We start from the raw sequence: 23,148 nt of genomic DNA, 5'->3' as shown, positions 1-23,148 counted from the left end.
GAAAATTGTGCAAGAGAGAAAGTATACTTTCCTTTTAGCAGTTTCTTACTAAACAAAAATGTTAAGCATGTGCACAGAATGAAACAAAAAAGATAAATACATAGTTAGTTGATATGTTTGATAAGTAAGAAAGCATAAGTCATACTTTTATCAAAACACACCTCTGATGCACTAGATGTGTACTCACAGCTTCAGTTTTCCCTCTGCAGGAGAACACATCCGACTGTGGACGGGGCCACTCCTTCCGTCCGTCCCTCTACACCTTACTCCTCATCCAGCTGCTTCTGCTTTATCCTGCAATCAGCCCCCACTTTCACTCTCTACTACATTAATTACGTTTTCTCTCCACTTGCCCTCCTTTTAGCCCTCCCAACTTTCTTTCCTGACCCAAATGCCTCCGACCCCACCTCCATGCCCCTATGCCCTCCCCCCAATATAGTCATTGGTAAAAATGGGACTTCCCTTCACGGCAAGTTGGAAGCCCTGAGTGTCGCGCTACCCAGCTCGCTTCAGTTTGTGTAACTTAGTGACAACTGCCGGACATTTGTGTCCTCAGCCAGTTAGCCTTCATTTGAAGGAGAAGTGGTGGTGCTGGACCACCTGGATCGTAAGAGGCAATGTCAGAAAAGAGAAAACCACCTCCCACCCCTCCTCCCCACCTCCACCATCTAGAGAAGGGATGGGAAAGAGGACAGGCCGATGTCCTTGTCACAGACCTCCCGTATCTTACAGACTGGAGAGTTGAAGTTGTGTGTCCGCCTTCACCTCTTTCCATTTGACAGTCGGTGGGACTTCTCTTTCTTCTTCTGTCCTCCATCACAGTCTCACCGCTCTGTCATTCGCCTCTCATAAGAGGCTGTGGGCCGTTCTGTTAGTTATAGCCACCATAAAAGAAAACAACAGGAACAAAAAGTATTGTCAAGTATTCAAAATGTCAAGTATAAACCGCTGAAGTAATGAGTATTCCAAACATAACAGCATATTTGGGTTGAATTTGAAAAGGAAGGTGTTAAGTGTTTGTTTGAAAAGACATTAATTCATTTATGCACTATACTTGCCAAAATGAGATAGACTTTCATGTGGTCTTATTTTTTATAGCCAAAAAGGGAGGAGGAAATGACTTCTGATTTAGATGTGGGATAAACCATGAGAGGAAGAGGAGACACTCAGAAACTGAATGCTGATTCATTTGTGGGACGCCTAATTACAGATTAACGCTTTTAAAAAACATCCACTGGGGATTATTGTAATTACATGATGGTAATCGCATTTCTTGAAGTACTTTCCTCACATTTAGTATTTAAGGGGAGTGCTATTTGGCTTACACACTAGTGATAGCTGTAATATGTGAATCAGTGTTCGGTCACTGCAGGTTCAGAGCATCGTTGATGTTGTGTGTTATACTCCTTTATGATCAATCAACCATTCTGACCTCTGGTTTGGGACTGATGTTAGAAAAAAAAAATCCCTGTGCTCTGATGCGAAAGCTCACCTCTGCCAATCCTCATGAGGCTCCTCCAGTAACCTCTACTAACACTCCTAATCATGACTTGTATGTGTGCTTTATTTCTGCTCACACACAAAAAAAACACTGAGATCTCTGCCTCATGACCGTCTCATAGTTCTGGGTGGGTTTTTCTTCTTCTTTTTTTAGGCTTGTAATACCTTTGACTGATGCTGTTTAAACTTTAAAACCATTCGCTGCTGGGGGCTAGGGGCTTATCAACATTTCCAACAAAAGTGCAGAAGAGGCAACTAAATATGGTGATCACGTGCAGTAGTAGTCTGGTTGTAATCCATTACATGTTCATCATTTTGATCATTACGATGTGTGAAAAGTCATTTAGACTCCCATGTTTAGGAGCCGCTCTGTTTCATAGTGCCTTGATGCACTTTGTTTTGGACCACATCGGCTGTATAAGAGTAGAGCTACTGCATAGTACCTTCATAAAGCATCCATCTTTGAGGCTTTGGATAAAACAGGAGCCTGTGAGACTAAGGCTGTCAGCTATAGAAATAGCTTTATACAGAGCCATCTCTCTGACCGCCTAAGACTTAATGTATTTGGCCTCTTGGCTGTGGATGCTCCAGAGTCACCTGACTGCCATTATATGGAAGTACTATACTGTTCCTTTACAAAGCCATGTATAGAGCTATGATACACTATCAGTAAACAGCGACTTAACTGGCCATAGAGTGTTTTTAGGGCCACCTGACTGCTATAGTTCTGCCTGTGTGTGTGTGTGTGTGTGTGTGTGTGAGCGTGCGTGAGTGTGCGTGAGTGTGCGTGTGTTTTTCGTTAATAGCACTTAAAGGGAATGTCTTAAAAATGAGTTGTGGACTGTTTGAGGGGATGACAGTTGTGGTATCATAGCTGGTTTATCCTGTTCCTATGTTGTAACTGACACAATACAGTGTTGTGGAGGAAAAAAAGGGACTGAAACAAAAATAATCCATCTTTAGCCATCCGTCTGCCTAAATGTTAATCTAAGGGAGCAGAGGCGTCCAAAAGAATGTGTAGTTCATCAGTGTTTTCTGCTTCAAATGCAACATAGTTAACAAAGCCTCTATAAATGCCTTAGTGTTACACAGTATACAGAGCTCTGATACCTTTCCCTCACTCATGTATACTCACACAAAACAAATAGATCCTCAAACAAATAGATCATCCTAAATATTCACTCCCCTGGGTTTTCTTGGTGTTCTGCAGTAAGTATAGTGAGCTTTTAATTTTTGCGTCTTCGAATGGTCTGTTATTGACCAATGCCTGTTTTTATTAAATCCTCGAAAGCCAAGTGGGAGTTTTTAAATTTCAAAAAGCGGCCGACCTTTGATGTCCACATCCACCCAAACCTCACTGTATTGCTCAGGTGGGACGACTCACGCAACAATTGGAACCTTTACTACACACTCTGTACAGTTGTTGGTACTTTTAGATGTGACAAACAGGCTGGCACAGTAACTGCAGCACGGCTCCGAACAAATCTGACTCAGAAAAACAAAAGACTGTTAAAAAATATATATATATTTAAAAGACGTACTTCCAATTTGGATCCACTCAGTGTTGAGTACCTACTGGGTCATCTGATGCCAGATGCAGTTTTACTTTTCTGGCACTTGTTTGTCTCTGTTCTGTGCCATTTAATTCTGTCTGTATTTCCCTTTTTCCACTGTCTGTAAATGAGCGCTACACGTGCCTGTGGAAATGTACCCCCTGCAACTTCCTCTCTTTTCCTGGCTCTGTACGCTTACAGTCCTCACAACTAAACTAAATATTTAGGCCTATAGTTTTTGTACCTGCACCAAGACATTTGGCACAACACACCTATTAGCAAACATGTAATGACACTTATTCATGCCAAGCTGGGAGATGTCAAGCACCAGGCAGAAGTAAGCCAAGGACGTCACTTCCTAGGTGATAGTTTTGGTGAGCGGGTGGAATATCAGAGGCAAAGTCAGGGAGTGGGTCTCCACAGAGCAGCACGGGCGGTCCAACAGAAGGTCATGGAGGAATCATGTAGTGACGTCTGTGTGTGCATCCTGACAAGAGAAAAAAAAAAGTCTCCTTAAGGAAACACACGTCTATCTGTGGTTTGACAAATTTACTTTTGCCAAAAAGAAGAAAAAAAAAATAATAGAAAATTGGACCAGCTTGGGGATGATAAGAGGGAGGGGGTCAGCTTTAGGACAGGACCCTCAAAGAAGTAGGGGATGGTTTTCATAAAGCCTCTTGCCCCCTCCCGTCCCGACCCTTGCTGCATCTGTGTTGGTGCGTCTCTGTGGGAAAGACGTGTGTATGTGATTCTGTAGTCTGGTGCTATGTGACCATGTTTGACAAGTGTGTAAAAAAAATAAAAAATAACAGCAAACATTTAGAGAAAAAAAGTGTAAAATCAGTTGAATTTTAAGTGAAGTTATAAAATATATAGGAATACAGCACTGTTGATAAGTTTGAGATCTGAAACAAACTGTTTTCAATTATTTTTTGTTTTGTTTTTATTTGTGTGAGTGTGAATGTTTGTGTGCGTGGAAGATTTAGCTCCTTCTTTTCTGGGCACTGGTCCATGTCGCTCCATTCTTTTGTACAGATGAAGCTGAAAAAAAGAAGAGAGCAAAATTTGTAAAATATTGTGTCTGTGACTCCTTGTAAAATATTTTCAAATTGTTTATTACAGAGAATCAGTTATTAAATAATGTTCATATTTTTCACTTCATTCAGCGTGTGTTTTTTTTCAGTCGAGACACAGGTTGAGATTAATTTATTTTCAGATTACACTGAAAATAGAAAATCTTTAAAAAAAAAAGTTTTACATGCTGGAAATACACTAACTGTATTAGCTTTCTTAATGAGACAAGACAATTAACTCACGTTTCTCATATGATTCAAACCAGCAGCTAAAGTAGCTTAGCACAAAGACTGGAAACAGGAAAAGATAAATCGATAAAACATGTTAATTAGTGGGTTTTAGAAGTGATGGTAGGTTGATTTTGCTACCTTTGGAGAGAGCCAGGCTAGTTTACCCGTTTCAAGTATTTATGCTAAGCTAGGTTAGCTCTCTGTTAGCCGTAGCTTCATGTTTACCATATAGACATCAATGGTCCTATCTAACTCTCAGTAGAAAAAGTGAATGAGCGTATATATCTCAAAATGTCTTACTTATGCTTCAAAAGTTTAGAAAAGTCTTTATTTCCAGTTTCAATACTGGCTTTTGGCATTCTATTTAAAAAGTCAAAATCTGTTTCGTTTCTCATGAATGGATAATGTGTATTTGTGTGGCTCCTTTGAGTTATTTACATGTGACAGTTCTTTGTTGAGAATCTCTCCACTGAAACACAATGAGCAGCTTCACAGGGTATTAAGGAAGTCAGTGAGGGCTTTGTGCCAAGTATCCGGGTTGTCCAGGTAACAGGGGTGACCCGCTCCTTTCATCACCACCACGCTGTGATTGGCCAGGTTGCTCAGGTTGCTCAGTGACAGTTCTCCAAGCTGAGTGTCCTGGTCACCATAAACAATCAGAGATGGGACCTGGAGGAGAGACACAAAAACACACGTGAGATCTTTCTGATGAATCATTTCCAGAGTCCTCGCTCCATTAAAAAAAAAAAAAAATTCTAAGTTCAAACCCGTAGCTAAAGGGTTTTTAGATGTCCTCTGTTTTACCTCAAGTTAAAAAACAAAAAAGGAAACGAGTCTCATAAAAAGATAAAAGGCAAGCTTTTTATTTGTCGTTGTAACGAATTTATGTGGCAATAAGAATAAAAGTAAGCACACACTAGTCAGGCAGACCTTAATATTAGCTTTCATCAGCTGCAGAAGAAGTATTCAGATCTTAAATAACCAATATAAATATAAGCCATTACAAGGTAAAAAGTCCTAGATCAATAGGGGCACGCCAAAGATTTAGTTTTGCATTTACATAAAGTTGGGGGACTTCATAAAAGACAGACCTAAAATTAGCACTAGGAGAAGTGTTTGTTGGATGGTCAAACAGTTTAGAAAACTTCCCGCCCTACACACCTTTCCGACATTGTATAGGGAGGGGATGTAACTTTCCCAAACCGCACAATCCGACATTCACACCACTTCACACCATGTTGTGCGTTGGTGCGAAAAGAGTCAGGGTTCAAATTATCTCTCTTTCTTCATTATTGACACAACTATTTCTGTTGCTTTTTATGTCAACAACTGATTGCATCACTTTGACTGTGTGTATCCTTATCCCCATATTTAAACTATTATTATCGCTCTCCTCTCTAGGGCCACCTGCTTTTCATCCTAAACTCGAGTGTGGTTGTTTGAAAGAGATTTTTTTTTTTTTGATAATTTGTTTTTGTACATATTCAAACAAACAAAAACAATAGTCTGGGACAATGGAACGTGTCCGTGCAGGTTGAGGTCTGGTCTGTAGCCTCTATGTAAGAGATACTAGAACGTTTGTCTTCTGATGAAGGTGGTCATCACTTTCAAGGGGTCAAGCTCCAGAGATGCTTGAACTCCAATTTCCATAAACATAAGTGTAATTTCCCTGATTGCCATGTAAAGTATTCTAGTATATGCAGAAAAATAACCCATGAGGGCTATTATTTTATGTGTTTTAAAACTGCCTTTTAATGAGTGATGCCTTACTATATGAGCAGAGTTAAATTGTATTATGTCAAGATGGAGAAGAAGGACTTATATTTTATAAACATATACACATTTTTTTCACATAAAATCTCAACCTGTACTGTAACTATTTAGTTATTTGTATGTCAACATCTCACTTTAATATCATGTCACTGATTTTCTGCTTTGATATTTTCCCCAAATCACTGAACATCAAGCAGCCATGAAGCTCTCATTTACTCAGACATGTTCGCTTGTTTTTGGAGGGGAACGACTTTTGGGTAACAAACACGTCTCCTTCATGGATAATGCCCTTTCACTTGGTTTGCCATCCAATAAATTGAATTTTGAAAGCGTTTGGAGCTGGATAAAAGCCAGTATGTGTGTGAAAGTCACATGGTATCTGCTCCTCTCCTACTTTCATGTAAAAGGGACAGCAGGTTGTGCTGCAAAATGGGGTTGACATTCATGGTTGATCAAGTTATCCTTTAAAGAAGAAATGAAGAGCACATATACTGTAACAAAAATAATAATAAAGTAAGTTTTGCTGGAAAGTGTGGTGAAATTTTGGAAGACACAATTTTTTGCTAAGATGAGATAAGGGGAAAACTTACTGTAGGTAACATAAGGTCCCAGGTCAGGGGGTAAGAATATCTGTTCAGCCATAGTTAAGCACTAAACCTGTCCTGTGTTAAAGTGTGAATGAATGTTTGTCTCTAGAGATTGAGGGAGTCTAGGCAGCTGCATGATAAGGGAATGTTGTGTTCCGGGGCCGTCAGCTAAAAAAACGGCTAGTGGACGACACACACTGGACTTGCAAAACAACAAGATTTAAGGTAGCATATGTGTTTTTGGCACCAATGTCATGGCACCATCAATATCTTCCAACCCAAACTTGACAGCTTCAGCAGGAGATAAATGCCTCATGGAAGTACACGGATCCTCAGAATTGGGATGGCACTACATGACACCACATTGTGGTTTAACTGTTTAATCCTAAATCGGCTTAATCCTGAATCTCCTCAATCAAGATTTCATTAAATGCTTCTGTGCGAGTCATCAAAATCTCCCTAACTTTCTTTGTGTATCCAGAGTAGAGCTGCTCCTGTGTTTTTTGATAACAGAAAGGAAACTACAAAGAAATATGAAGTATAACATCACACACAGAATGTACCTTTACACTCCGGTACTGCTCTGGTGTGAATTTGTCGGTGCAGATGGGAGCTACAGGGATGTAGGCTCGTACCAGAGCCTGGTGCTGGAGGAGGAAGGGGAGGGAGTACATCCCACTGAGGGACGGGCTGATCACCACTACCGGGCTCAGGCTCAGCTCCTCGCACACCTCCTTCAGGAAATCCGCAGGGGCCGGTTCTCCGACCGCCGCCGGGGCCTCGGCTGACTTGGACCGACCGAGCCCTGTAGAGAGATAGAGAGAGAGAGAGAGAGAGATAGACGACTAAGGTAACGGTGAGAGAAGACAACGATGGATGCAGCAGATTTTAATATTTTAAGTTAAAATTTTAAGTTTTCATAATGGCGTGGTGGGAGAGCCATTAGGCATGAGGTAAAAGGGAACAGGTGCATGCTGGTGTTCTGCAAACAACAACAAGAAGTTGTTTTTGTAGTTTGGCTACTGATTTGGCCTCCTCACCAACACTGTCAGCAGTTGGTGCTGCACCACTGACTGGGACACAGCTCATGGAGTCAGTTAAGGAACCCATTTTTCATCAAAAACCGCCCACCATATCAGATGACTTTTAGGGCCATCAGACTCACCTGGTAGGTCAATGGCGACTGCACGGCAGCCTGCTTTGGCCAGAGTCTCCAGAGTGCCAATGTTGAGCCAGTTTTCAGATGAGAAACGGATGCCGTGAAGGAGTAAAACTGATATTCTCACTTCCCCTCCAGCAGGTTCACTCTGTCTGTAGAACAGTGGCGCTTTGCAGCTCTTCACCTGCACACTCCCCTCTGTCATCTTAACAGCTGACATCCTGAACAGAAAAACTGCAGAAAACAGTCATTTTACATCACATTGTTACTGTAACACACTGTTATTATGATATGGTAAAGTAAAAGTAGGCCTACATAAATATTATGAAAATGTACCCAAAATACAAAAAAGAAAAAGTAGCCTACTCAATATGCAGAATGACCCATTTCAAAATTGTGTATACTTTACCTGTATTATAACTTTGAATGCATTAGTGTAAGCATAATTTTAAGGTTGTTGCAATTAAAGGTGTATGTAATTACTTTATATACTGTTGGGTATCTTAATCTATAATATTACATAGTACTTCATTGTGTTGATTATATTTTCTATTAATAATTTGAATCTGTAAAGCAGTTACTCCCAGCTGTCAGATAAATGTAGCGTAGTAGTTATTTAAAGTAGCACAAAACTGAATCACTCAAGTAAAGTAAAAGTACCTCAAAATTGTACTTCAGTGAATGTAGACGTCTTAGTTACTTTCCACCAGTGGTTGTAAAAAATTTAAAATGTGTCATCATAAGAGACTTATGAGTGTTGACAAACGTACATTAATAAACACTCGAAAATGTCCTTATAGTATGATATCTATATGAAATGCGTATAAATGCTTAATAAGGGGACTTAAAGTAAAGTTTTACCCTGTTTAATTAATGGAAAGTAACCTACACCCCTCTGAAATATCACAATACACTACAACTAAAGCTTTTATAGAAACCCATCAGGTGGCTGGGAACATCTAAACACACTACCCAAGTTAGTTTTAGTGCAACAACAGCCTACGCATTAAAATACTCGGCTATATTCTTGTCCAGTTCAGTGTTGAAAAAGAAGAGTAAACAGTCGGATCAAAGTCCAGATTAGATCATTTGATTCGTGCTCGCTCTCAGCACTTCATCACAAACACGACGAGAAAACAATCCCCCACTTCTTACCTGACACCCTGCAGCTTTGAGCGGATGATAAGCGTGTAAAAGAAATTAGGGCAGTTTGAGTCTGAACCAGCTACACTTTCACTTTTTTCCCCCCAGAAAACAGGAAGAAAACAAACTCTCTGCAAATTGTTCTACTGACGTCTAGCGTTTGTAATGAGAAATGCTTTTATTCTAACAGCAATTTCAAAAACAATGTTGTAGTTTTTCCACCCACCCATGTTAGTTGGTTTATTTATTAGGTATTGTTCTCAGAATGCATATTTGACTATCATGAAAACGTGCATGAACAAAGACTGATCTTCATTAATGATTAATACGCAGTATTGATTGGCTGTGTTTTGGGATTTGGCCTCTGTTTGAGTAAAGGGCTCAGTGTCCGCGTGTGGGAGGTTGTGTTCAAGTCAGAACAGTGTTGCATGTTTTCTGCGTGGATTTCCAACACCCTACTGAAGATTTTTGGAAGATTGTTTTTCTCAGTGTCAGGTCGAACTGTGACCGGATGTTTATCCCTCAGAAGGACTTCAGAGCAGAGATCTCAACCTGACTTCCATCCAGTGTTAGAAAACTCTTTATCGTTCACAGGCCCCAAACAATGAAAGTGTTGCTGCCCTTCATTCTCCTGACGGTCGGACTGGCCACTGGTGAGAACGTTTTTATTATTGTTGTCTTTAATTACAATTGATTCGTAGTTATTTAATTGTCTGTGTTGTTGTGAGGACTTAAACTGTTTTTGGCAACTGTATTTTTGAATTAGATTAAGAGTAAATGCCTGTTTAGTAACTGTCTCTGTATGTTGGTTTAAAGGTTTCAACTACAAAATAAAAATAAAAAATCCCCAAAACACAACCAGTAATTTTAAATTTAATATTTTTGTGATTGGAGGATTATTGTGTCATACATGTTAACACTGCATGAATGTACCCTAGTAATAGTTGCAGTAGTAGTAGTGTTCTGTTTAAGTGTACCTTTTCTGGTCTCTGGCCTCGAAACCAGTAGAGTCCTGCTCCAAAGGTTACATATGTGCAGGCTCGTGCCCACACGTTGCATTTGGTTGGTACCAGTGAGCAGCTGCACTCCAGTTCAAGCCTGGACTTAACAGATGGAATTACAGTCCTGCCAGTCAGCTGAGTTTTTATTCTTCTGTTCTGCATAAACAGGCTACCGCAGTCCACTGAATGACTTCCAGCGCTCAGAGGGAAGAGAACTGGTTCCCACCTCCTGGAACTCAGCTCGAGTGTTGATGTTACCAGGGCTGAACCTGGAGGACTGTGCCACCCGCTGCTCACAGTCTCTGGACTGCAGGTATCCAACCTTTACTCTAATGCAGCAGGTCGTAAGCATCTCAGGGCAACCTTTTTCTTCCGGCTAGGCCATAAATAGTACAGGGTGATGGCTTACAGCAGGAGTCTTCAATGTTTTTTAAGCCAAGGACCCTTTAACTGGAAGAGATACAGATCAGGCACCCCCTACTAGATATTGTTTAAAATATGTTGCACATAAAAATGGACCTTTTTCACAACAGACATTTTGACTTGTAAGTAGGAAAACCACAACTGAAATTGATAACCTAAACGATGGCTCAATTCCATCAAGTGTCCCAGTAAGCTATTTCAGTGAGTCAGCATGCACAAAATACCAGGGCCTCGGCTAAGTGGAATGCAGCCATCATTAATGGTTTTGAATACACCTGTGCTTTTCCTACCATGACATTTATTTTTTATTTTTTTATTTATCCTTTATTTGACCAGGTAATACCCATTGAGATTAAAAATCTCTTTTGCAAGGGAGACCTGGCCAAGATAGGCATCAAAATTACATCACATCATTACATACGCACAAAGACACACACATGAGAACCAAATAGGTCAACATGTCTGTCGTGAAAAAAGTCCAAAACATGTATCAGAACTGATACACGAACTGTAGCAGTAGATGGCCAGCTTAGTGATTACCTTACCTACATGCCAGTGAGCCTATCATTATATTTGCTAATAATATGTCAAAACAACTTCTTTTTAGGCAATAACATTGAAGATCTCTGGCTTACAGTAAAGTGAATTCAAGGACACGTCTGGTGATATTCTATATTTATATTTTTGTCAGTGAGTTACTTGGAAAGCCCAAAACCAACGATTTATATAAAAACTTTATTATCATAAACAATAAATGGTTTATTTTGAGTCAATCCTACATACACTGTCCTGCTGCTGTAAATACTCACTAAAGCACCAAACATGCATTATTTCATCCTGTTTAAATAACATTTGACTTAGCTCACTGCTGTTGTACAGCTGTTTTGCAGGGTGAATTTCCCTGTTATGGTGTTACAAAGATTTTGAATCTTGAATCATTAGGAAATATTGAGCATTGTTTTACGTGTTTGGTGTTTTTTTCCGCCAGCGTCTCCTTCCAGGCAGGAAGGCAATGGTTGTGTTTAGGGTTAAGGCTAGGTTTAGCTCCCTGGAAGGCGACGTTGGAGGCAAAAAACACAATCTAGCTTTTTTTTTTTAAGAGAAACTTTGGATCTGTGATCTTTTTTATAAAAAAATAAATAAAAATAAATAAAAATAAAAACATCTTCCGTAGGAGACAGAGGATTTGGGCTAGAGAAGTCTGAAAGTATTGAGATGGATGGTTTTGGTCTTTCTGTGACATTTGTTGACAATTAGTAAAATACAAGATAATGCAGCCTTTATCTCATAAGGGCTGTGGGTTTATTCAAACAAGTTATCCATGTACAGGTCAATGTCAGTGATGAATAAATGGTGTAAGGCTTTCCTCCAGAATGTATAGTCAAGGGAAAGAGTCCTTACTGAATATTTAAAGGGTATCAATATATTAACTTACAGGATCATTTTGGACTATTATATCCTAGGATAGTTTTGACCATTGACCATATCTATTGGTAATGATAACATTGATCAGACAGTCAGACAAACAAACCTGATGTGCCATCATGTATCAAGATCAGAACAATTGATGTTATTATTGCTGACAAAAACGATGGCCAACACCGTGAAAATGTGATTAAGTAAACCAAATTTGGTAAACTCAGAGATCTTGTTATGTCTGCATTCTACATGTGCTATTACTGATCTTAAAAGCACACCATTCAATTCCTCAACAAAGTGATTTTTGATAAAACCCCTTTCATTAGTATACCTTATTGTATGTTTTTATCCGTCAATGTACAAAGCTTTGACCTGAAAATATCCCTAAACACCAGAGCATTCAACTACGAGACCCGTCCGACTGTCTCCTGTAAACATCTGCCCTGGGTGGGTGACGGGAGCAATGCTGAGGTGAAGAGGAACGTCAACGGGGACCTTTATGAGAAGAAGGGTGAGACTCAATGTGGATTTTACAGAGATCAGTGTGATGGATACGTTCTGGAGTTGTTTGAATGGTTTGTTTTTATTATGAAGTCTATGTCAGAAAGTGCATCGTGGGTAAAGGAGAAGACTACCGAGGGAAAGTCTTCACCACAAGAAGCGGGCTCAACTGCCAACAGTGGTGGTCCAAGTTTCCTCACGATCACAGGTGAGACGGATTCATCAATTTAGATGCTTTAGTTTTTAATAGAGTAATAAGGCACGTTGGATTTAAAGTAACAGAACAATTATGAGGTAAAACGGATGATATTCATCAAGGTGCTATTGAAGGTGCTAACATCTATACAGCATGAACAGTGAAGGACTCCAAGCCAACAAGCCAAAACAACACATGTTTTATGGCGAAACAGTTCAGTGTTTTTAACCTGACCTCAATCTAACTGTTGGCGTGTTTCACTAGATTAAAAAGGACTGAAAGGCACAAATAAAGCTGGAAGCAAAGATGGATGGAATACAGGCCTGACAGAGAAGTTAATGAGTTGGAGACAATATTTAAAGCTCCTCAAATCAATATTTTCATATGAACAGCTGATTTAAATATTAGCATGTGATGTGAAAGTGGTCACTCATACAAAGCCCTCAGTAATTCTCAGCTGTATGGAATTTTTCAGCCTCCTTGAGTGCATTGTTTTGGTTTTATGGTTCATATACCTGACTCATAAACTTTGTTTCCAACACCAATTGGCAGCTGTTTTTCAGTAAATGTCAGTAGTGTGTGTGTGTGTTTTTTTTAGGATGGTGGTGGAATTCTTCCGCTGCCAAGTGGCTAAAAAAAATTAAGTTGAAAAGTTACAGCTTAAAGTTCATATTCATTTATCTAATTACTTTCTGTCCTCTAAAACTGGACAAAGCTGCACTTTAACATGATACATATCCAATCAGAGCTCATAACAGAAGTAAATGTGACACTAACTTAAAACATCTTGACTGTACTGCTTAATGACTGAAACAGCCCATCCCTCACTGTGAAACTCTTTGTTCGTCTCAGGTGGACTCCCACAGCTACCAACGGTCTGGAGTTGAACTACTGCAGGAACCCAGATGGGGATAGAATCGGTCCGTGGTGCTACACCACCGACCCTGAGCGTCGTTATGAAAGCTGTAACATCCCCCAGTGCAAAGATGGTAGATCCCATACACGTCCATACATCACCATGCCTTATAGAACGGCATGTGTTGGGACATGCTTTATTTATTGTTTCTGAAACATCTCAAGATTTTCTAGAAAGTTTTTTGGAACAAACTGCATAAGTTGACACTAATCATCAGGCAAATGGCTCTAAACAATTTCTGAGAGAGTACACATAGTAATTACTCGCTCTTTTCTTTGAGTTTTTCAGGGAAAATAAATTTGTAGTTCCATAGCTGTGTACAGTTTATAAGCAGTTGAATTTCCTTAAAGAACTCCAAGAACACAATTTTCCCCATAAATAGTTGTTATTATCCAAGAGCCTTCCTAAGAAATTACAATTATATCAGCACCAGGAATTACTTGGACATTATGGGACGTTGTTGACCCGTAAAATAAAATGTTTCTGTGTAGGTGATGTTATTTTCCTCCATCATACTTCTGGCTGTGCAGCTGTGTTTGTGGTTTTGTTACAGAGGTATGTATCACATGCAATGGAGAAGACTACAGGGGGCAGGTTGACCACACTGTGAGTGGAAAAGAGTGTCAGAGATGGGACCAGCAGTATCCTCACCAACACATCTACCAGCCTGAGAAGTACCTGAATATTCACCAACATACATTTTCATGTTGTGTGCCCATAATTAATCAATCAATGATGTAAACTGGTGTTTTTCAAACTGTTCAAGTCTTATGTTTGCCATTGTGGACGTAACAAATATTTATTTATTCTTGTAGGTACCCTGATAAGAGTTTAGATGACAACTACTGCCGTAATCCCGACGCCTCTCCGGTGCCCTGGTGTTACACCACAGACACCGAGGTGGAGAGGGAGAACTGTGACATCAGCAAGTGCAGTAAGTTGATGCTTTTTAGTAGTAACACAATTAGAAATACTCCCGATAAGACTGAAGATGGATGATTAGTTAGTTGGATTGAAAGAGTTCTTTTTTCTGTATTTGTTTTTTTATCAAATATCCCCATCTTCTGAACACTTGTTGCTTTTCTTCATCTTATATGATAGTGAACTTAATATGTCTGGGTTTTTATATAGAAGTTGGACAAAACAAGAAATTTGCATGTTAGTCCCTTGGGAATTATACCCATTTTACACTATTTTTGTAAGGATTAATTGCGTAAGTAGTTGGAAGATGAATAGATGATGAAAATAATCATTAGCTGCAGCCTTAAACAGTACAGTTTTGTGTCCGTGCTTTCATAAGACCTTTTAGCTTGTTTCTGCTTTTTTTGATTTTGCCATTAGTTCCCTCTGGCACAATCAAGGAGACATGAGCTACATTGAGTTGATTCCTGCGGCGTTAGGAGACACAGTGGAATTAGAGAGTCTCATTAAGTTGCTGTAATTAAATTTTGAAAAATCACCTTTTTGGTGCAAATTACTTCCTTAAGTGTAAGACATTTCACAATTGCCTCAATGATTTTCTTTGATTTAAAAGTAAAGGCACCTAAAGTTTGCACATGTTTGTCAGGGAGTCTCACAGGGTTTTAGGTTAATTAAAGGTTAATTACAATTAGAAAGTGATTATGTTATTTGTCTTTATACGGCTTGTTTATATTTTCACTTAGCTTCTGTGAGGTTTTTAAGTGGTAGCTTTCATTAGGATCAGTGGGAGTGGTAGTAGTAGTATTATTTTACAGGTCTTTTATACTTTTTCAACGTGGTTTGTTTAATATAGAACTATACATTAAAAATTAATACTTTTTAGGCAAATTTTTCCATCTGATACTGACTCTTGTGTTTAATATAATATACGGCACACTTTTAGCTTCAGTAGGTAATAACATAAATAAAGCCAAACAGGGTATCAGTGTTTTCTCCAGAATTTCGACACCAACCGTGCAAGAGGACACTGGCAATGTTGGCATTTCTGCTGAGGACTGATCACTGGGGCTGACAATCTATAAGATAGCACCATCTTGTGGGTGCAGGCAGTGTTGAGTCAACAAACTAAACTGATCTGGGGGCAAAGTCTAGCTCACTCCGTAAGAGTGGTGCCCCATGTGGACTGAGTCCTTTGCAGCGACCCGGGTTGAGTCCGACCTGCGGCCCTTTGCTGAGTGTCATCCCCCATCTCTCTCCCACCTTTCCGGTCTATCCACTGTCACTGTGACATAAAGGGAACAGGCCCCCCAAAAAATAATCCTCAAAAAAGTCAATTCTCAACTTCATCGTTAACAAAAAGGTAGAAAAGGTTTTAAAAATAGAGCTGAAAAAATAAATCAAAAACCCAACTTGATCTTCTCAATGTCGAGATTGAGAAAAAAGGAGATACTTTATACTTTATACTACTACTTATAAGATACTTTATTGTAAAAATATTTTATTGACTTTCAAAGTTTTTCTTATGCAAAATAAAAAATATGTAATTTAGTTTTTGATAACAAAATCTTTATACTTGACTTAAATTTGCCTACTCATTCTCCAGCCACCAAGAAGCCCTATTCATCACATAAGTTGACAACTTTAAAGGTTTTATGTGGTTTGATGTTATAACAAAGAGTGCACAGGCCTTGTCTGGGTCAAACTGGGTTTCAAACATCTCACTAAAAGCTTTAGGAGGGATTATTCAGAAGGTGAAGAGATTCGGACACAGCCAGAACATGGTCTGCTGAGTGACCTCTATACATTAAGGCTATAATGGCTCATTTTTGGATTAATATGTGCCAATCTAACATTATTAAAATTAATTGTTTCACTTTCAGTTCTTTAAGCCATGTTTAGCAGACATAGGCATCAGGCCTTAGACAGAGTTCCATTGGTTGTCTGTTAAAACAACTCCAAAAGTCCTAGGCTATTTGTGTCTATGTGTAGTCCACCTGTAACCCCAATTTATTTCTTCTTCATCTTGCTCTTATCCTCCAGCTGAGGTGCGTGTCGAGAAGCGCCAGCGCTCCAGCCAACAACAGACCAACTGTTTCCGTGGCCGCGGAGAGGATTACCGCGGTAAAGTCAACGAGACAACATCAGGTATCCCTTGTCAGCGGTGGGATGCCCAACACCCTCATGAGCATCCCTTCTACCCAAACACATACGAGTGCAAGTAAGGACATATACTGTACATCATACAGCATGATGCCAGGGAGAAGAAGGAGTGAGACATTGAGTGTGTTTGAAAGTACTTTGGGGTTATTTTTTTGCACTCATGGTCCTCATTAGTTTGAAAGTGCTCTATTTGCTTCAAACATGAATATTAATATCAAGATGTCACTGCAGTGAAATTTCTTGCGACCTTATATCTGTGCTGACAGTTGACAGTAGATAATAAATGGTCAGCAACTCCAGAGTTAGAAACGAGTCGCAATCTCAGTGGCCAAATGGATGTGAAATGAATATTAAGCATATTTGTAATATCGGTATGGTAATCATTCATCACGCCTAAATCGATTACAGGCGTTTGAATCATCCACTGATAGTAGAAGTTACAAGTGTTGGATGTTATGAGTATGTTATTTTGGTCAAATCTTATATCTCTAAAATTAAACCTTAAACAGGCTAAGTAGGTACAGTACAGTAGGTTTGTGTAACAGGTGACTTTATGCATACTGATGACAGTCGACATTATTATTGTAATGCCTGTACATTTTTAAATAGAAAAACATTGATGTGTCGCCTTCATATACCGTGAGGAATTAATTATGCATTTAATAATGGTGTTTTCTTTTTGGTTTTGTTTTTAAACAGCCTGCTTAAAGATTCTACAACATATCTTTGATAATCCTAAAAGAACCCTTTAAGAGCAAGACATTTTACATCAGCAGAATGGTTGATCGTTGCTGACAGGGGTCTTTTTATTGCAAAAAGTGATGCTCATAAATGCCTAATGGTCAGGTACCTGACTATTAACAGATGTTGATGATGATAACCATATACCAGCAAGGGTAGGAAACTTGAAGTCAGTCAAAATTCAAAGATACTGTATGGTAGTTTTTGATCTAAATCTAAAATTTTGAGCAAGTTACCAGCCAAGGTAAGCTGTTCTCAGGCCAGGCCCATTATGGAAAGGAGTTACTTGATCTTTTGTGGTTTTTATGCTGTCACGCTTCAATTTTATGCATTTTGTTTTAAATGCTGTTTATGGGTTGTTTTATTTTGTTCATTATGCTTGTTTGTTTTTGAAGCCATCATGTGGAAATTGGTGTTGTGTGTAAAATTTGTTTTATGCCACAATATAACAAAAAACCAAAGCCACTCTACCTGACATCTCGTTCAGAGGTTTGGAGGAGAACTACTGTCGTAACCCAGATGGTTCAGAGGCTCCCTGGTGCTTCACATCGGTGCCAGAGATGAGGACTGCTCTGTGCTTACAGATCAAACGCTGTGCAGACGACATAGAGGCTGAAGGTGGGACTTCTGGATTCATATTTGAGCAAAATGATAAATTAAGTCAACTGTAATTGATAAAGATAATGTTGTTAAGGCCCTAAGACATGATGACATGCAGGGCTGCAACCATGATTATGGAAACACTGAGGTCATGAATCCAAGTTTCTTCCATTGCAATCCGTAATAACTCCTGATCAGGGGTGTCGGTACCTAGGGCCCTAATGTGTAGAGGGGTTGTAGAGGGGTCTAAAAGCTGCTAAAATGAATAGCTGTAAATGCAGGGAGGGGCCCATAGAGAATGCCTTTCTACAGGGCCCAGGATCTTGTGCTACGCCCCTGCCCCTGGTAATAGTCTCAACAGCATATCTGTTTCTTTTTTTACAAAGTTTATTTAATCAGTGAACTGTACGCGTATGTTTTTACTGAAACACATTAAAGCCCTTCTTCGTAACTTACAAATTAAGTTTTTGTCAGCAATACAATGCACCTTTGGTCAATTCAATACACTAAATGGTTTTGCTGCTACAGGATTAGTTGATCTGGTATGTCGGATGGCTAATATTTGCAAATTTTAACTGATTTATTCTTGTGCAACCGATACTCTATAATTTGCATTTACCATTATCACGTTGTCAAATTTTACATGGTCCCACTTTGAGATGTAAATACATTTTTGAGGAATGCAATTTTGATAAGGAAAGACAGAATCCTTCATTTTTATTTATTCATTTATTTATTTATTTTATCGGCCTTAGAGTAGTAATGTATTAAGTAAAAAAAATACAACTGTATAAAATCAGTGTACATAGTGCCCACCATGTCAAAGTTGTTTATGTGTGGAATGTAAAAAACCCAAATTCCCCCTAAAATAGTTATTGTGTGCAACGGTAGCTATGGCCCAGCACGAGAACAGGCAGTTTCACCTTTTGTATCCAAATTGTACAACTTGTTTTAAAACTTTCACTGTTATGATTCATTAAAGTAACTGTCATAATAACTATTTGTTTTTTTTCTTCAGATTGCTACCAAGAAAATGGAAAGAACTACAGAGGCATGGTCCGCAAAACTCGAAAGGGGATCACCTGCCAGAAATGGAACGTCAACACACCTCACCAGACCAAGTACGATGATCATTTAAGTGTTACAAAGAACAATGATTTTATTATCCAAAAGAATCCTTTGTGGACATGCTTGTGGCCTTTTTATTGAAGCTATATCCAAAATCCCCAAAAATCAAAACTCTTTTGTAAAGATTACGCTAAAAAATTATTTGGTTCTTACCAAGATAAAAAAAACTTAGATATAGAAGTGTTAGATAATTTCTCTTGTTTAAAGAGGGAATTTCTTATTTTAAGTGTTCAACTTTACACTATAATCTTAAATCAAGCAAGCTTGTCAAGTGAAATTATCTTGCTGCATGGACAGATAATTTCACTTGTTTTGACTACCTTTCCCTCAGATTTAGTATTTTTATCTTGTTTTTAGACACCTCTTTTTGCAGTGTATTTTATGGACATTTTAGGCCATTAAATGACAGGACAGTTGAAGAAGTGAAAAGGAAGAGAGAAGGGAAATGACATGCAGCAAAGGGCCGCAGGTTGGAGTCAAAGCCGGCCAAGCTGCTTCAAGGAGTAAACCTCTATATATGGGCGCCCGCTCTACCAACTGGGCTACCCGGGCACCCACTGCATTATAATTCTATGCAGGTGTTGAGTATGTTATGTATTCAAACAAGAAAAGCAACTAAATTAAGTATACTCAAAACAGTTAGTATGCAGACAAAAAAGACAACATTTTCCCACAATGCAATGCAAGGAAATGAAAGGAGCTTCTCACAAATGGAACATTTTAAACTAATTGTTGATGGTGGTGAAACAGCTCCAAGAACACTCCACAAAACAAAAAATAACGGTTACATTTAATGTACAAAATCTGTTTCAAATCAGCTATAGGTAATGAGGTAAATTTGTTCATTTCTTTCTACAAAAATACTTCTATAAAAATAAGTATATATTACATAATGTATACAGTTAGTACTGGGTAGTACTTATCACTATGATTTCTAGGAGAAACCCAAGGACGCATCCCGAGGCCAATCTGACAGAGAACTACTGTCGGAACCCAGATGGGGACCAGCACGGACCCTGGTGCTACACCACCGACCCCAAAACTGAGTTTGACTACTGTGCAATCAAACACTGTGGTACATAGACAAGGGGAAATTCTGTTCCACAGCACTGTACACATCAAATAACAGTACACACATACAAAGTAACAAAATACAATGACATACAACAGTACACACTCAGGCTAATTCAGTGAGGCAATAACTATTCTGTTGGTTATGTGTGAGAGTGTGTGAATTTGGTAATTCATCCGGAGTATCTGATTTCTGACTCCAACAATTCATCTGTTTCTTGTTGTTTTCAAACAGCTGGAGAGAAAGTGTCACTGACTGAACCAGTAGGTTAGTTTCTGAATGAATATGTAGAGCAACATTTTGAATTTGACAAGCTTTCTCATATTTTTTTTTTCACAATAATGTGACACCTTTTTGTGAACGCAGAGAAAGTGGAGTTCAGTGAGTGCGGGAAGAGAGAGGACCGCTTCCAGAATCCGAGGTTGCGTATCGTGAATGGGATTCCTGGTAACTCGCCGTGGACAGTAAGCCTCAGAGACAGGTGAGACTGAGAGCGGACGCTGTTGGAGCTGCCAATGAACAGCTGGAAAATACACTCTGCTATGCTGAGTGTAACCTCTGACCTCTTGTGTGTAGGAGAGGCAACCATTTCTGTGGAGGGTCCCTGGTTAACTCCAGATGGGTGATCAGCACCAAGCAGTGTTTCTCCTCCTGGTAAAGTTTTAAAAAAAAAAGTTTTAGTAGAATTGTCATTGTGAACATATTAGCATTTAACTCAAAGCACTGCTTTATCTAAGTACTGCCTCGCAGAGCTGTTAGGATGGCTGCAGACTCTTAGTCTTGTATAAAATGTCTCTTGCAAGTCTTTTATGGAAAAGCGGTATTAAATTGCTTGGCTTATGGGATATATCAGGATAACACATGAACTAAAAAGAGTTTTACTTTGCTTATCTGCATGTGTGCACAGCTACGTGGATCTGCCTGGGTACTCGGCCAAGATGGGAACACTGTTTCGTGATCCCCAAGAAGAAGAGCCTGGTGTGCAAACCATACCTCTGACCAAGATCGTCTGCGGACCCTCAGAGTCTCAGCTGGTCATGCTACAACTGGAATAGTGTGTACTGTCAAGTGCCCACAGCAGGGCGCATACACACACACACACACACACACACACACACACACATTCCAATAATTTCCCTCTGCCTATCTCTTCTTTTTGTAGCCCGGCCCAGTTTAATGAGCGTATCTCTCAAATCTGCCTCCCTCCTGAGCGCTACATTGTAGCAGAGGGGACGACTTGTGAGATCGCAGGATGGGGTGAGACGAAAGGCAAGTATAATCCTTTGGAAATGATAAGTTGACACTGAATTGACTACCTGCTGGGCTTCATTCCACTACTATATGCTTTGATTGCAGTAATTGATAATAGATGACTTCCTTAGACGAAGCATCTTGTTTCTGCCCTTGAAGTAATGTTGCATCTAAATGAGAAAGCTATTCAGACTGTTGAGCAACAGATGGCGTTGCTATTTCCAGAACCATTCAACATCTGTCCACCTTCCTTTTTTCTTTTCTACATCTCTCTAAAAACACTAGCTACTAACTCATTCCTTCTTCTTGCTATTTTTGAAGGGACTGGAGATGAGACTGTCCTCAACGTGGCCCACATACCAGTTCTTAGTAACAAGGAATGCAACAAATACTTCAGAGGTCGTGTTCGTGAGAATGAGATGTGCACAAGCTCTTTCCAGGGCGGGGTGGGCGCCTGTGAGGTAGGTGTCCATGTAATTTTCACAGTATTAAAATGTTATTGTCCTAGTTGAGTAGAATGTGTTTTCACTCTGGAGCTGCAGCAGAGTTTCTTCATTCACTATTTTCTTTTGTTGGATTTTCTTTGTATTTTTATTGTTGCGTTTTGCCATTATTAGATTGTTTTCAGTAGAGATGCGCTGTGGTTAATATAGTATACAGCGAGGTCCCCATAACAAAACTGGCAATTGTCTTGGACATTTACTGTAGTGCGCAGTGGCATTAAATATAGTTTGACATTTTGGTAAATACATTCATTTTCTTGTTGAGAATTAGATGAAAAGAGTTATACCATTCTCGTGCTTGTATGCTAAATATGAAGCTAGAACCTGGAGCCAGTTAGCTTACCTTAGCACTGCTAGTCTGGCTCTGTACAAAAAACGAAATCCTCCTACCAGCACCTCTAAAGCTCAGCTACTTTCTGTAATTCATACAAAAACTCAACTGTAAAAACAATTTATGATTTTAAAGGGGGCTGTGTGCCTGTGAACCTTCGAGATTTAAGTGCATTTTCTTTTTACCTTATCGGGCTTTGCTGTTTTCCCTGTTTCCAGTTTTTATGCTAAGCTAAGCTAACTGGCTGCTGGATGTAGCTTTAATGCTATCAATCTTCTTATATAATTCTCCGCAATAAAGCAAATAAGCGTATTCCCCAAAATGTCAAACAACTCCTTTTAAGGAGCAAAAATAACACCATTAAGCACTGAGAATTAACACTTCAAATACTGATGGAGAAGAACATCTTTTGATGATGAAAATCACTTGAAGCAAAGAGCATACAGCTATTTATGTTCCTATAAATCAAACACATTTACTATTTGGATAATGGAGGTGGAGTGGACAAGATGTGACTGCAAGATGTTTCCAACCTCAGCAGTGACAGTCAGTCATAACAGAGACAAATAATGACTCCAGAGTGTTGTTCCTGTGCGTCTGCAGAGAGACTACGGCGGCCCTCTGGCGTGTCAGAACAGGGATTGCTGGGTACTCGAGGGTGTGATTATCCCCATGAGGCGCTGCGGACACCCGGGGCAGCCCAACATCTTCATCCGTGTCTCCGTCTACGTGGACTGGATTAAAAAGGTCATGGAGATGGCTTAGAGACAGAGACTGCCGTCCAACAGGGACTAATCAAATCCACTGTCAAAGACCTCAAGACCATTTATTCACTTACCATATATGTTTCACTCTTCTCATATATCTTTTGTATTAAAACATTTTAAATAATACGGTAAAATGTATAATCAGAAGTTACTATAACATAAAGAAGAATCATTTGGACTCATATATGGAGAAAATGTG

At 39.3% G+C, this 23,148-nt stretch overlaps 3 protein-coding genes across 6 annotated transcripts in view; 2 read left to right on the top strand and 1 right to left on the bottom strand.

Annotated features, from left to right (window-relative positions):
• cacna2d2a (calcium channel, voltage-dependent, alpha 2/delta subunit 2a) overlaps positions 1 to 23,148 on the top strand; it is a 162,380-nt gene that overhangs the window by 137,586 nt on the left and 1,646 nt on the right. For 3 of the 4 annotated variants that reach the window (XM_034868796.1, XM_034868795.1, XM_034868794.1), the window contains one exon: positions 210 to 3,538. In XM_034868796.1, the coding sequence (XP_034724687.1) occupies positions 210 to 332 (123 nt within the window). In that variant the 3' untranslated portion in view covers positions 333 to 3,538. Of the gene's footprint in view, positions 1 to 209; positions 3,539 to 23,148 lie in introns of those variants that run through there. The other variant, XR_004656261.1, reaches the window with a different exon arrangement.
• Positions 3,434 to 9,135, bottom strand: abhd14b (abhydrolase domain containing 14B). Its single transcript, XM_034868858.1, has 4 exons — positions 9,032 to 9,135; positions 7,883 to 8,110; positions 7,281 to 7,522; positions 3,434 to 5,026 (listed from the first exon to the last, which is right to left on the bottom strand). The coding sequence occupies exons 2-4, from the start codon at positions 8,094 to 8,096 to the stop codon at positions 4,847 to 4,849; spliced, it is 636 nt and encodes a 211-aa protein (XP_034724749.1). The 5' UTR covers positions 8,097 to 8,110; positions 9,032 to 9,135; the 3' UTR covers positions 3,434 to 4,846.
• On the top strand, positions 9,386 to 23,140 carry mst1 (macrophage stimulating 1). Its single transcript, XM_034868808.1, has 18 exons — positions 9,386 to 9,672; positions 10,189 to 10,333; positions 12,258 to 12,373; positions 12,457 to 12,571; positions 13,412 to 13,548; positions 14,029 to 14,149; positions 14,291 to 14,409; positions 16,437 to 16,614; positions 17,785 to 17,915; positions 18,916 to 19,018; positions 19,964 to 20,100; positions 20,332 to 20,364; positions 20,464 to 20,578; positions 20,674 to 20,751; positions 21,005 to 21,151; positions 21,260 to 21,366; positions 21,670 to 21,809; positions 22,786 to 23,140. The coding sequence occupies exons 1-18, from the start codon at positions 9,624 to 9,626 to the stop codon at positions 22,945 to 22,947; spliced, it is 2,133 nt and encodes a 710-aa protein (XP_034724699.1). The 5' UTR covers positions 9,386 to 9,623; the 3' UTR covers positions 22,948 to 23,140.

The sequence above is a fragment of the Etheostoma cragini genome, chromosome 4, assembly GCF_013103735.1.
Source record: "Etheostoma cragini isolate CJK2018 chromosome 4, CSU_Ecrag_1.0, whole genome shotgun sequence".
Lineage (NCBI taxonomy): Eukaryota > Metazoa > Chordata > Actinopteri > Perciformes > Percidae > Etheostoma > Etheostoma cragini.
Note: the sequence above shows the minus strand (reverse complement) of the source record. Positions and strands in the feature narration are given on the sequence as shown.